Genomic DNA, 15,150 nt, shown 5'->3' with positions numbered 1-15,150 from the left:
AAAGTTCCCAGACATTTTCGATTTCTCAAAAATGTTGTGCAGAAATTTGTTTGCATCCGTTAGTGAGCATTTCTCCTTAGCCAAGATGATCCATCCACCTGACAGGTGTGGCATATCAAGAAGCTGATTAAATAGCAGGATCATTACATACTTGCACCTTGTGCTGGGAACAATAAAAGGCCACTCTAAAATGGGCAGTTTTTTCACAGATGTCTCAAATTTTGTGGGAGCATGCAATGCTGACTGCAGGAATGTCCACCAGAGCTGTTGCCAGAGAATTGAATGTTTATTTCTCTACCATAAGCGTTTGTGAGAATTTGGCAGTACGTCCAACCAGCCTCACAAACACAGACCACGTGTAACCACGCCAACCCATGACCTCTACATCTGGCTTCTTCACCTCCGGGATCGTCTGAGACCAGCCAACCGGCCAGCTGATGAAACTGCATTTGCACAACTGAAGAATTTCTGTACAAACTGTCAGAAACCGTGTCAGGGAAGCTCATCTGACTTCAGTGGGCAAATGCTCACCTTCGATGGCCACTGGCACGCTAGAGAAGTGTGCTCTTTACGGATGAATCCTGGTTACCATGGCGTTGTGTGGGCGAACGGTTTGCTGATGTCAATGTTGTGAACAGAGTGCCCCATGATGGGGTTATGGTATGGGCAGTCATAAGCTATGGACAACGAACACAATTGCATTTTATCCATGGCAATTTGAATGCAGAGACACCTTGATGAGATCCTGAGTCCCATTTTCGTGCCATTTATCCACCGCTATAACCTCATGTTTCAGCATGATAATGCACGGCCCATGTCGAAATGATCTGTACACAATTCCTGGAAGTTGAAAATATCTCAGTTCTTCCTTGAGCTGCATACTCACCAGACATGTCACCCATTGAGCATGTTTGGGATGCTCTGGATCGACGTGTACAACATCGTCTTACAGTTCCCACTAATATTCAGCATTTTCGCACAGCCATTGAAGAGGAGTGGGACAACATTCCACAGACCACAATCAACAGCCTGATCAATTTTATGCGAAGGAGATGTTGCGCTGCATGAGGCAAATGGTGTTCATAAATTATACTACCGTAATTTCCGGACTATTAAGCGCACCTGAATATAAGCCGCACCCACTGAATAAAAAATATATATTATTTTGAACATAAATAAGCCGTACATGTCTATAAGCCGCAGGTGCCTAGCGGTACATTGAAACAAATGAACTTTACACAGGCTTTAACGAAACATTGCTTGTAACAAAAATAAATAGGCTTTAACGAAACAAGGCTTGTAACAAAAACAAAAAAAATGTGCAGTAAGCTTTAGTTGTCTTTTTGCACTGAGTCAATTCCTCACACTGCTGTTTCCAACGTCTTATCATCGACTCAGTAAGACCAAGCTCCCGTGCAGCAGCTCTATTTCCTTTTCCAACAGCCAGATCAATCGCCTTCAACTTGAAAGCTGCATCATATGCATTTTGCCGTGTCTTTGCCATGATGAGGGTGACAAAATGACTACCGTAATCAGAATGATGGGAAGTTTGAGAGCGCTCGATTTAATCTAAACAGTAAACAAAAAAGTTGTTTGACCTTAACCCGTTCGGCAATTTCATTGGTCTAATGAAAGCTTCATGCCGCCAAAAAACTGAGCACGTCACAGAATGTGTTTTTTTGGAGAGAAAAAAAATTGAAAGCGGGAAAAATCCATATATTAGCCGCGTCATTGTTTAAGCCGCGAGGTTCAAAGCCTGGGAAAAAAGTTGCGGCTTGTAGTCCGGAATTTACCGTAACTGGTTTTCTGATCCTCGACCCTTCCTTTTTATTAAGGTATCTGTGACCAACAGATACATATCTGTATTCCCAGTTATGTGTAATCCACAGATTAGGGCCTAATTAATTAAAATTAACTGATTTCCTTATATAACCTGTAACTCAGTAAAATCTTTGAAATTGTGGAATGTTGCATTTTTATTTTTGTTCAGTGTATTTTATAAAGACTTCCATAAGCCATTGAAACCGGTAGCATATTTCTCTCATGTTCTATTGATTTTCAAGTGAACTTTCTTTCATTTTCCAGTAGCCAAAGGCACAATCCTGGTCATATTAGCAACCCATGCTAGTTGGATCTCCAGATCTCCCCTCTTTCAAATTTTCTAGCGGACATTTTCATCTCTGTCACTTGAAACCGCTTGCATTTTCGGTGCACTTTAGACAATGGTGTTTTCTTGCTAATTGCATTATGGAACGAACATTCACGCGTAGCCTACTGCTTTGTGCGCATTGCTGTGTTTATAATGTGAATAAATAATAGTTTATCAACATATTAAGCTAAATGTTCTGATCTATTGCATCAGCCTCATTGCTTTAAAAAATAGGCTATTTCTTTCTCGCACAGAACAACAAGCTGACCAATAGAATAGGTAAACCTTTCTACTATGGGGGATATTAGATTGACATATGCTAGTGACTTTTCTGTCTGTTACTCGTCTTGTTAGCTGAGGAAAAGTAAGTGTGCCAGTTTTTCTAACATCTTCAAAGTGCGCATCGGTATCCAGTAAGAAGGAAGCATGTCGTTGCATCCTCGAGTTGCATGTGATTTCTGTCATTCTGAGCACCGTGGATGGACGCCCTGATCAGGTTACACACCCAATGCATATGGATCTGGTAAATTTCTCAAATGTCCATTAAATTAAAATGCTCCCAGTAAAATGTCTGGTGCCAGATTTTCCCAACGGAAACCCTGGTATGATGATGTAATTTACAACATACTGTGTGATGATGTCATCTGTTCCTGTGTGATAGTGTCATCTGTTCCTGTGTGATAATGCCATCTGTCCCAGTGTAATTAGTGTTGTATTCCCCTGCTCAAACTTTGCTAATACATGCCAGATCTTACAATGCCTGGATAGATCATTTATGTATCTGCATCATAGGTTATGGCAATCAGGTCGATGACGTGGCACAAAACCATTGTTTGATGCAACGTCTGAGCAGGGAAACACAACCAATGTCATCTGTCCCTGTAGGATGATGGTCTGTCCCTGTTTGATGAGGTCATGTTAAACCCCTGGGGCGAATACATTAAAAATAAGACACAGCGTAGTAAAACATTTTGCAAGGAAACTGTTTAATTCCGAATGTTCTGCAATGTGACGCACAAAACATTGTTTAAGAACTAAACAGAACTCAACATCTTTTGCTTGACGTTGCAGAACCTGTTTTAGCTGCAGAACGTTCTGCAACAGTGTGTGACTAATGAATACACCCCCGTTGTTTCAGGAGTGTTTTAGTCCATCCATGGATATCCACCGTGTGCCTGAGGGTCCTAGAGATATCCCCCCCTACTCCTCCTCTAACCAGGCCTCACTGGGAGAGCTGCTGCTGGGCTTTCTCAAGTACTACACAAACGTCTTTAGGTAATACTGCTAAAATATTCCTCTAGTACTGTCTTCAGGTAAGAGCCTTCAAATAATCCTCAAAAACTCAACATTTACTCTGCAAGTACTACAGCAATGTCGCCAGGTAAGTAAAGTTGCCGGTAGGGTTGGGTGGTAAACAGATTTTCATACCTTTTTTTTACCGTCCTTGTGCCATACTGGGGTATAAGGTATTACTTACGTTGCAGAACAAGGGGTGCAAAAAAGACCAATAACCGTCTGTAAAAAAAAAAAATGCTAGCAGATGCTAATAAGTACTAACGAATTTCCATAGCAGATGCTAGCTATATGCTAATACACTTCCTCGCATGTGGTCTGTGCCTTGGCAAGTTCAGGCATCTGTAGGCGCAATGGATTGTGGTCCTTGTAGTTAATTACCATGTTTTCTGTCCTAAACTTTGTTGAATATTTGCCTGTTGTAAACTACAACGTCCCACAGTTTGTGTAAAACCGAAGAAAAAAACGAACTAAATGGATATTCAATTAATTTAACCAACGTTGGTCATTTACTTGTTTAAAAATGGGGGGAACTACATTTTGGCTAATTGCTCAGCATGATAGGCTACTTCATCATTACTGAGATTTTTTTTTTTTATCACAGGCATTTTGATATTGAAATGGTATGATTACAATTGAATCCATATGACAATGTATGTTTGCAATATTTTGACAAATGAATGTTTAAATGTTTGCTACGTTAGTTTTATGCTAGGTAGGAGCTGACTAACCTGTTAGCTTCAAAGGAAAATGCTAGCAAGCTAGCTTTACCATAGAATTAGCTGCTGCCAAGGCAGCTACTCTTCCTGGGGTCCAAACACAGTGAAGCACTTGCATTGCATGTAAAACAAAATATAAAACAGTACATCATATAACATTATTAATATAATACAACAATATTACAATGTACGTGTGTGTGGTGTGCATGTGCTAGCGCTTGTGTGCGTATGGGTGTCTATATTTTGTGTGTGTCTCTTCACAGTCCCCGCTGTTCCATAAGTTGTATTTTTATCTGTTGTTTAAATCTGATTCTACTGCTTGCATCAGTTACCTGATGTGGAATAGAATGATGAAAGGGTAAACACATTTAAGGTTGGAACTTCCTCTCACCACCTAATATGGTGATGAGCGGAAATCCAGTGGCGGGCAGTGGGAGAAGATGGAGCAGGATGAAATTTGACTGACATTCTGCACATTTTCTCATTAAAGAAACATTCAATCTCAATACAGTTTTCTGTTTCCGAAACTATAATATGTTACTTATGAACAGAGTGCAAAGTTTTGTAGACTTGACCCTTTGCCAAAGTTTAAAAAAATTGTGTTGTTTAGGAGTGCAAGGGTGACTTGCACACATGCACTTCAGAGTAGGTGTTCCCTAACAGAAATGTGCAAATGCATGCTAAAATACACCAATAGGTTCTCCCTAGCTCAGATTTGACTCTGCCCACCTCCTTGCTTGTTCTACCCACTGTGTTCATTTGCACCCATTGTAAATGATGCAGATGACATATCTTAACTTACTAACATAAGTTAATATCAATATCTTTGGCTTTGACCTATTTGTTTTGGCACAATTTGTACAACATAGAGCAGTGTATTGAATGCTATTTATTTATTTTAATTGTATTTATTAATGGGAGACCAGGGTCTCATTCACAATGGTTCCCTGAGTACAAACATCTTAACAATCAAGAAAATGAACATTCCAAATAAAACACCAAGAATAAAAAAAAAACTGCAAGGTACAATTATAAAATTACAATTTCAACAAATAAACCATTACAATCAATCAAAACATATTTAGAACCGTACATTTTTTTTGAACCCTCTCACAAGGAATCCCCCTGTAGAGGAACCTAATTGGTACAATCATGACTGTACTTTGAAATGTAGGTGGGGGCATTATGCTGGTGGGGGCTCGCTAGCATATTTGGGGGCATGGTCTAAAATATGTTGTATTTGTGCCAACCGTTATTGGAAGTGTTGTACCAGTTTAATCTTTGTAAGAACTTGTGACAATCAAGAGCTGCATTGTTAAGAGTACAACTCTTGCAGTTCCAGTAACTTAATGGCAGTTGGTCACCAGGAAGTTAATTTGTATTTGTCAATAATTTACTGTCCGCTTGCTGCAAGTAGTTATGGTAAAATTCACAGTAACCTACTGTGGCAGATCTGTCACGTCCACTGACCTGATGGTGTGGCAGCAAGGTCAAGTGGTTGTCAACCAAGATGTTGAGGATGTCCCAGGTGTGCTCACCACAGAATGCTTAGTAGTTGTAAACTAATGTTAAGCTATCTTGTAATCATTAAAGTTCAGTGAAAGTACAGTAAGTTACTGGCAGCTATTTGCAAGTAAGTTACTGGCTATTAAGTTACTTTGAATTTTACAATAACTTACTGACAGCTAGTTAATAATAGTCATAATAATTCATTTAATTTGTTAAGCGCTTTTCTCACATCCATCGCACTTAAGAAAATGTATTAATTGATAATAAAAACAATCCAAAACACAGAACATTGTAAGCAGACAACAATCAAAGCCATTTACAGGTGTTGTCAGATCCGGTGGACAGGAGAACAGAATAAACATACACTACATGACCAAAGTGTGTGGACACCTGCTCGTCGAACATCTCATTCCAAAATCATGGGCATTAATATGGAGTTGCCCCCCCCCCCCCCCTTTGATACAATAATAGCCTCCACTCTTCTGGGAAGGCTTTCTACTAGATGTCGGAACATTGCTGCGTGGACTTGCTTCACTTCAGCCACAAGTGCATTAGTGAGGTCAGGCACTTCCAGAGGCAGTTTGGAACTCGGTAGTGAGTGTTGCAACCGAGGACAGACAATTTTTACATGCTTCAAAACTCGGCGGTCCCATTCTGTTACTTTCAGCGTGGCACCGTCATAAACTAACTGAGCTCTTCAGTAAGGCCATTCTACTGACAATCTTTGTTTATGGAGATTGCATGGCTGTGTGCTCGGATTTAAACACCTGTCAGGTGTGACTAAAATAGCCAAATCCACTAAGTTGAAGGGGTGTCCACATACTTTTGTATATACAGTTGGAGTCGGAAGTTTACATACACCGAGGTTGGAGTCATTAAAACTTGATTTTCAACCACTCAAATGTCTTGTTAATAAACTATAGTTTTTGGCAAGTCGGTTAGGACATCTAAAGTGCATGACATAAGTAATTTTTCCAACAATTGTTTACAGACAGATTATTTCACTTATAATTCACTGTATCACAATTCCAGTGGCTCAGAAGTTTCCATACACTAATTTGACTGTGCCTTTTTAAACAGCTTGGAAAATTCCAGAAAATGTGGTCATGGCTTTAGAAGCTTCTGATAGGCTAATTGACATGTTTTGAGTCAATTGGAGGTGTACCTGTGCATGTATTTCAAGGCCTACCTTCAAACTCAGTGCCTCTTTGCTTGACATCATGGGAAAATCAAAAACAACTCAAAACAAATTGGAGACCTCCACAAGTCTGGTTCATTCTTGGGAGCAATTTCAAAATGCCTGACGGTACCACGTTCATCTGTACAAACAATAGTACGCAAGTATAAACACCATGGAACCACGCAGCCGTCATACCGCTCAAGAAGGAGACGCATTGTGTCTCCTAGAGATTAACGTACTTGGTGCGAAAAGTGCAAATCAATCCCAGAACAGCAAAGAACCGTGTGAAGATGCTGGAGGAAACAGGTACAAACGTATCTATATCCACAGTAAAACAAGACCTATATCGACATAACCTGAAAGGCCGCTCAGCAAGGAACCACTGCTCCAAAACCGCCATTAAAAAAAGCCAGACTAATGTTTGCAACTGCACATGGGGACAAAGATCGTACTTTTCGGAGAAATGTCCTCTGGTCTGATGAAACAAAAATAGAACTGTTTGGCCATAATGACCATCGTTGTGTTTGGAGGAAAAAGGGCGAGGCTTGCAATCTGAAGAACACCATCCCAACTGTGAAGCACGGGGGTGGCAGCATCATGTTGTGGGGGTGCTTTGCTGCAGGATGGACTGGTGCAATTCACAAAATAGATGGCATCATGAGGAAAGAAAATGATGTGGATATATTGAAGCAACATCTCAAGACATCAGTCAGGAAGTTAAAGCTTGGTCACAAATAGATCTTCCAAATGGACAATGACCCCAAGCATACTTCCAAAGTTGTGGCAAAACGTTTTAAAGACAACAAAGTCAAGGTATTGGAGTGTCCATCACAAAGCCCTGACCTCAATCCTATAGAAAATTTGCGGGCAGAACTGAAAAAGTGTGTGCGAGCAAGGAGGCCTACATACCTGACTCAGTTACACCAGCTCCATCAGGAGGAATGGGCCAAAATTCACCCAACTTATTGTGGGAAGCTTGTGGAAGGCTACCCAAACGTTTGACCCAAGTTAAACAATTTAAATGCAATGCTACCAAATACTAATTGAGTGTATGTAAACTTCTGACCCACTGGGAATGTGATGAAAGAAATAAAAGCTGAAATAAATCATTCTCTCTACTATTATTCTGACATTTCACATTCTTAAAATAAAGTGGTGATCCTAACTGACCTAAAACAGGGAATTTTTACTAGGATTAAATGTCAGGAATTGTGAAAAACAGAGTTCAAATGTATTTGGCTGAGGTGTATGTAAACTTACGACTTCAACTGTATAATGTAGGTCCTTGAAAGCTTTTCTGAAAAGCTGAGCTAAAGACTGACAGTGATTGTAATGAGGATCCACACAACTGAAAGCCCTGTCACCCAGAGTTTTTAGTCCGCTGTGGGGCTGCTGAAGGGAGATAGACCTGCAGGAGCGAAGGATGCGTTTGGGGCAGGAGGTCAGGATAAGATCAGACAGATTTTTGGGTCCAGAGTTGTGGATAGCTTGGTAGCTGTGAACCAGGATTTCAATGTCAATGCCGGCTCGATTCGGTCTTATGTAGCAAAAGTTGAAATGGTGTTTTTTACATTGGATAAAAGTAGAGACTCAGAGCTCGAAAATTGTATATTATACACTACAGTTGAGGAACAATGGTTAAGTAATTCTGCTTTTAAAGTTGATAAACTTGTAATCTCACTTTTGAGAAAATTGCCTTTTGAATGTTTCGGTGCACCTATTGGAGAGCTCCTCCTTGTCTACACCCATTCAGCATCGTTCACACCTTAAGCTTTAGCCCCTCCCATCTCTTTAAGGGTTGTTCCGAGCGTTATGTCCTAACAACAGAAGTCAAGCACCCAAGCAAACTGGCTAATGTTGGCTAGCTTGCTAGCTACTTCCAGACAGAAATGAGAGAACAGCTCACTGACCATTTTACTCACCCTAGAAGAGCTGGTTAGGTTGTTTTTATGTTATCCAGAGCGTTAGTGACTGCAACTCAAATGCTGGCAACAATTTATACTTTTTTTGCCAACGTTTACTGACACCACCGGCCATATTCATCAGGTGTTGAGCTCTGAAATCGGAGTAGATAGTCAGAGTGAATTTACCAGCTACGTCTATGAACAGTTGTTGCAGTGACATCATTAACATTCTATTGAAATGGTTACTTGCATAGTGGAGTCTTTTGTTAAGACATGTAGCTAAACAATGAACCATAATCCCAACTCATGATGTTACTATGCTGCATGAATCTGCACTAGCTAACCAACCAGGTTCAATGTTAGCTAGCTAACATTAGGCTATAACTAGCAAAGCAAATGGCTCTGAGATACAAATAATATTACTACACAGATCATACACGTAACATTAGCTAGCGAGCCAGCCAGCTAACATTAGCTAGATATCTAGCTAACTGTACACTTTAACTTGAAATGAAAATGACTTTCTGACAAAAATAGAAACATGTAATATCTGAAAATGTAGCTAGCTAGACTATGGATGCTTCTCCCTCTCTGTCACGGATGCCATGGTTGCCCTTAGTTTGAAGATCTGGAGACAGGTGTTTTCTCCTTCTCCTTTGCTATCATAATCTAATTCCACTGATTTCAAAACGTGGTCCTCCAGGAAGTGGAGAGCAACACTTATGCAGTTCTACTACGCAATATATACTGCTCAAAAAAATTAAGGAAACGCTAAAATAACACATCCTAGATCTGAATGAATTAAATAATCTTATTAAATACTTTTTTCTTTTCATAGTTGAATGTGCTGACAACAAAATCACACAAAAATAATCAATGGAAATCCAATTTATCAACCCATGGAGGTCTGGATTTGGAGTCACACTCAAAATTAAAGTGGAAAACCACACTACAGGCTGATCCAACTTTGATGTTGGATCTATTGTAAAGTGGTTGTTCCACTGGATATTATAGGTGAATGCACCAATTTGTAAGTCGCTCTGGATAAGAGCGTCTGCTAAATGACTAAAATGTAAAAAATGTAAAAAATGATGTAATGTCCCTAAAACAAGTCAAAATGAGGATCAGTAGTGTGTGTGGCCTCCACGTGCCTGTATGACCTCCCTACAATGCCTGGGCATGCTCCTGATGAGGTGGCGGATGGTCTCCTGAGGGATCTCCTCCCAGACCTGGACTAAAGCATCCGCCAACTCCTGGACAGTCTGTGGTGCAACGTGGCGTTGGTGGATGGAGCGAGACATGATGTCCCAGATGTGCTCAATTGGATTCAGGTCTGGGGAACGGGCGGGCCAGTCCATAGCGTCAATGCCTTCCTCTTGCAGGAACTGCTGACACACTCCAGCCACATGAGGTCTAGCATTGTCTTGCATTAGGAGGAACCCAGGGCCAACCGCACCAGCATATGGTCTCACAAGGGGTCTGAGGATCTCATCTCGGTACCTAATGGCAGTCAGGCTACCTCTGGCGAGCACATGGAGGGCTGTGCGGCCCCCCAAAGAAATGCCACCCCACACCATGACTGACCCACCACCAAACCGGTCATGCTGGAGGATGTTGCAGGCAGCAGAACGTTCTCCACGGTGTCTCCAGACTCTGTCACATGTGCTCAGTGTGAACCTGCTTTCATCTGTGAAGAGCACAGGGCACCAGTGGCGAATTTGCCAATCTTGGTGTTCTCTGGCAAATGCCAAACGTCCTGCACGGTGTTGGGCTGTAAGCACAATCCCCACCTGTGGATGTCGGGCCCTCATACCACCCTCATGGAGTCTGTTTCTGACCGTTTGAGCAGACACATGCACATTTGTGGCCTGCTGGAGATCATTTTGCAGGGCTCTGGCAGTGCTTCTCCTGCTCCTCCTTGCACAAAGGCGGAGGTAGCGGTCCTGCTGCTGGGTTGTTGCCCTCCTACGGCCTCCTCCACATCTGATGTACTGGCCTGTCTCCTGGTAGCGCCTCCATGCTCTGGACACTACGCTGACAGACACAGCAAACCTTCTTGCCACAGCTCGCATTGATGTGCCATCCTGGATGAGCTGCACTACCTGAGCCACTTGTGTGGGTTGTAGACTCCGTCTCATGCTACCACTAGAGTGAAAGCACCGCCAGCATTCAAAAGTGACCAAAACATCAGCCAGGAAGCATAGGAACTGAGAAGTGGTCTGTGGTCACCACCTGCAGAACCACTCCTTTATTGGGGGTGTCTTGCTAATTGCCTATAATTTCCACCTGTTGTCTATTCCATTTGCACAACAGCATGTGAAATTTATTGTCAATCAGTGTTGCTTCCTAAGTGGACAGTTTGATTTCACAGAAGTGTGATTGACTTGGAGTTACATTGTGTTGTTTAAGTGTTCCCTTTATTTTTTTGAGCAGTGTATATATTTATTTATTTTAAAGTTGCGTTAGACAGGATTAGCTACACATACTGACCAGTTCAAATAGACAGAAGCGTGCTACATGGCAGACCAATCCAAACTCATCTCTCGGCATGTCCAGCCCACTTATTATCTCAGCCAATCATGGCTAGCGGGAAGTTTGCTGACTTTGTCTGTGGCTTTTTTTTATATTTACAGATGGAGTACCATGCGATTATCTGAGGACAGCGCCCCGCTTACAAAAGCATACAAACATTTTCCAACCAAGTTGAGGAGTCTCGAAAGTCAGAAATAGCGATAAAATTAATCACTTACCTTTGAATATCTTCATCTGGTTGCAGTCACAAGAGTCCCAGCTACACAATAAATGTTTGTTTTTGTTCGATATAAAGTCCCTCGTTTTGTTGGCGCGTTTTGTTCAGTTAACCACTGGCTCGAAGGTGGTCAAAACATGCAGACGAATACATCGTAATAGTACCGTTATAGGTCGTCGAAACATGTCAAATTATGTTTATAATTAATCCTCAGGTTGTCAGTTGTCTAAATAATCGATAATATTTCAGCCGGACAATAGCATATTCAATAGAAAGGAAAAACAATGAAGGGCGCGCACTCGGTCACGCGCGCAAACCAGCACTGCATGATTCTTCAGTCCATTGACAAAAAGGTCTCATTCTTCTTCATTTTTCAGAAAACAAGCCTGAAACAATGTCTAAAGACTGTTGACATCTAGTGGAAACCATAGGAACTGCAATCTGGGTCCTAACCCATTAGATACTCAATAGGCATTCAATTGAAAACTACCCACATCAAAAAAATCGCACTTCCTGGATGGATTTTCCTCAGGTTTTTGCCTGCCATATCAGTTCTGTTATACTCACAGACATTATTTTAACACTTTTGGAAACGTTAGAGTGTTTTCTATCCAAATCTACAAATTATGCATATCCTAGCTTCTGGGCCTGAGTAACAGGCAGTTTACTTTGGGCACGCTTCTCATCCAGATGTCGAAATACTGCCCCCAAGCCATATTAAATGGAAACTTAACTTCAAGACACTATTTGGGGTGTTTTTCCAGTCTTCCTACATAATTCTTAGGATGTAAAAATGAATGGAGTCATGTTTTGTAGCAATTATTTTGGCCTTTGTGTTTTGCCGGTTTGCACAATCACGCTAACAGCCTATTTATTTGAGCCGGAACACACTGAAGAGGAGTTGAAACGGAAAGAAAAATAATTGTGAGACCAGCAAGCAGTGACTGCATCCTAGACCAGCTGAACCAGGACTCAGTAGGGCAAATTAAAAACAAGTAAGTTATTTTGCTGTCGTTAGCTAGCTAGCAATATAACCTCTTTTTACACAAGGAAGTGTTGTACAGTACAATTTGGTGATCGATTCGGCCATAACTTGGCTTGCTAGTACCACTACAAGCCAAACTAGCCACGTTTAGCGAGTTAGCTGTGTTTGCTATACATAAAATGTACTGTAGTCTAACATTATAGCGAGTTAGCTAACTAGCCTAGTTAGCCTCAGTGCCTCTCATTAGAGCAAAACTGGAGGAATGTGTTGGTGATGATGGCGGAGAGTAAAATAATGACTTTGGCTCTTTATGACCCATATTAGTCTTGTAGTAACTATACCTGTGGGTTGTAGCGAGCTAGCTAACGTGTGTCTGTGGGATGTGTCATATACACCATGCTGCTACAGTAGGAATACAGACATTACACAACAATTGCCCATGAATATCTAATAGCGTTTTCGTCTTTCTCTCACAGACAATACTGCTTGGCTACTAAGAAGTTGATGACTTGCAAGAGGAGATGTGAAGGGTCCCATAACAACAATCTCCCCTTGTATCAAAATGACTTCTAACACTGCACCACCCAAACTGCACCATATGCTAGTATTCCCTTTGTAGAACTGTAGTATTTATTATAAGCATTAGTAGTAATTTTTATTCTTATTCCACATTTTGTTGTGTTCCAGCCTAAATTCAAAATGGGTTAAATATTTTTTTTTTATTCACCCATCTACACACAATAACCCATAATTACAAAGTGTAAACATGTTTCTAGTTTTTTTTTTCCAAATTTATTGAAAATGAAATGTCATTTACATAGACTACATGACCACAAGTAAGTGGACACCTGTTCGTCGAACATCTCATTCCAAAATCATTGCCGATGTTGGGGGATTAGGCCTGGCTCGCATTCTGCGTTCCAATTCATCCCAAAGGTGTTAGATGAGGTTGAGGTCAGGGCTGTGTGCAGGCCAGTCAAGTTCTTTCACACCGATCTTAACAAATTATTTCTGTATGGACCTATCTTTGTGCACGGGGGCATTGTCATGATGAAACAGGAAATACCTTCCCCAAACTGTTGCCACAAAGTTGGAAGCACAGAATTGTATGCTGTAGCGTTAAGATTTCCTTTCACTGCAACTAAGGGGCCTAGCCTGAACCATGAAAAACAGCCCCTGACCATTATTCATCCTCCACCAAACTTTACAGTTGGCACTATGCATTGGGGCAGGTAGCTCCTGGCATCCGCCAAACTCAGATTAATCCGTCGAGCACACAGCCATGACTTTTTTCAGTTATCTCCTGGTGATGCATGATTTATCACTCCAGAGAACACATTTCCGCTGCTCCAAAGTCCAATGGCGGCGAGCTTTACACCACTCAAGCCGATGCTTGGCATTGCACATGGTGATCTTAGGCTTGTGTGCGGCTGCTCCGCCATGGAGACCCGATGAACAGTTCTTGTGTTGACGTTGCTTTCATAGGCAGTTTGGAACTCAGTTGCAACCGAGGATAGACGATTTTTACTCGTTACGCGGTTCAGCACTCGGCGGTCACGTTATGTGAGCCTGTAGTGGCCTACAACTTCGCAGCTGTGCCATTGTTGCTCCTACATGTTTCCACTGCACAATAATAGCACTTACAGTTGACCGGGGCAGCTCTAGTAGGGCCAACATTTGATGAACTGACTTGTTGGAAAGGTAGTATTCTATGACGGGGCCACATTGAAAGTCAGAGCTCGTCAGTAAGGCCATTATACTGCCAATGTTTGTGTATCGAGATTGCATGGCTCTGTGCTCGATTTTATACTCCTGTCGGCAACGGTGTGGCTGAAATCGCCGAATCCACTAATTTAAAGGGGTGTCCACATACTTTTGTATATGTAGTGTAAGTATTCACACCCTTGAGTCAATACTTTGTAGAAGCACCTTGAGCAGCTATTACAGTTGTGAGTCTGTCCGGATAAGTCTCAAAGAGCTTTCCACACGCGACGTTTGCCCATTATTCTTTTAAAATTTCTTCAAGTTCGGTCAAATTGGTTGTTGATCATTGCTAGACAACCGTTTTCAGGTCTTGCCATAAATGTTCAAGTAGATTTAAGTGAAAACTACTCAGGAACATTCACTGTCTTTTGGTAACCAACTCCAGTGTAGATTTTGCCTTGTGGTTTAGGTTATTGTCCTGCTGAAAGGTGAATTAATCTCCCATTGTCTGGTAGAAAGCAGGCTAAACCAGGTTTTCCTCTAGGATTTTGCCTGTGTTTAGCGCCATTCTGTTTCTTTTTTTATCCCCAATCCTTAACGATTACAAGCATAACATGATGCAGCCACTACTATGCTTAAAAATATGGAGAGCGGTACTCAGTTGTATTGGATATAAAACATATTTTTATATATTTGAACTTTTACCCCTTTTTTCGCCCCAATTTTGTGATATCCAATTGGAAGTTACAGTCTTGTCCCATCGCTTCAACTCCCCTACGGACTCATGAGAGACGAAGGTCGAGAGCCATGCGTCCACCGAAACACGACCCTGCCAAGCCGCTCTGTTTCTTGACACGCTGCTCTCTTAATCCGGAAGCCAGCCGCACCAATGTGTCGGAGGAAACACCGTACAGCTGGCAACCGAAGTCAGCTTGTAGGCGTCCGACCCGCCACAAGG

At 41.6% G+C, this 15,150-nt stretch overlaps 1 protein-coding gene across 2 annotated transcripts in view; it reads left to right on the top strand.

Annotated features, from left to right (window-relative positions):
- Positions 1 to 15,150, top strand: part of tent2 (terminal nucleotidyltransferase 2) — a 42,124-nt gene that overhangs the window by 15,576 nt on the left and 11,398 nt on the right. For both annotated transcript variants that reach the window (XM_014174923.3, XM_014174924.3), the window contains one exon: positions 3,288 to 3,424. In XM_014174923.3, coding sequence (XP_014030398.1) covers positions 3,288 to 3,424 — 137 coding nt within the window. The remainder of the gene's footprint in view (positions 1 to 3,287; positions 3,425 to 15,150) is intronic.

Source organism: Salmo salar, chromosome 26, assembly GCF_965601325.2.
Source record: "Salmo salar chromosome 26, fSalSal1, whole genome shotgun sequence".
Classification (NCBI taxonomy): domain Eukaryota; kingdom Metazoa; phylum Chordata; class Actinopteri; order Salmoniformes; family Salmonidae; genus Salmo; species Salmo salar.
The sequence above is the reverse complement of the archived record's forward strand: the minus strand, read 5'-3'. Positions and strand labels throughout refer to the sequence as shown.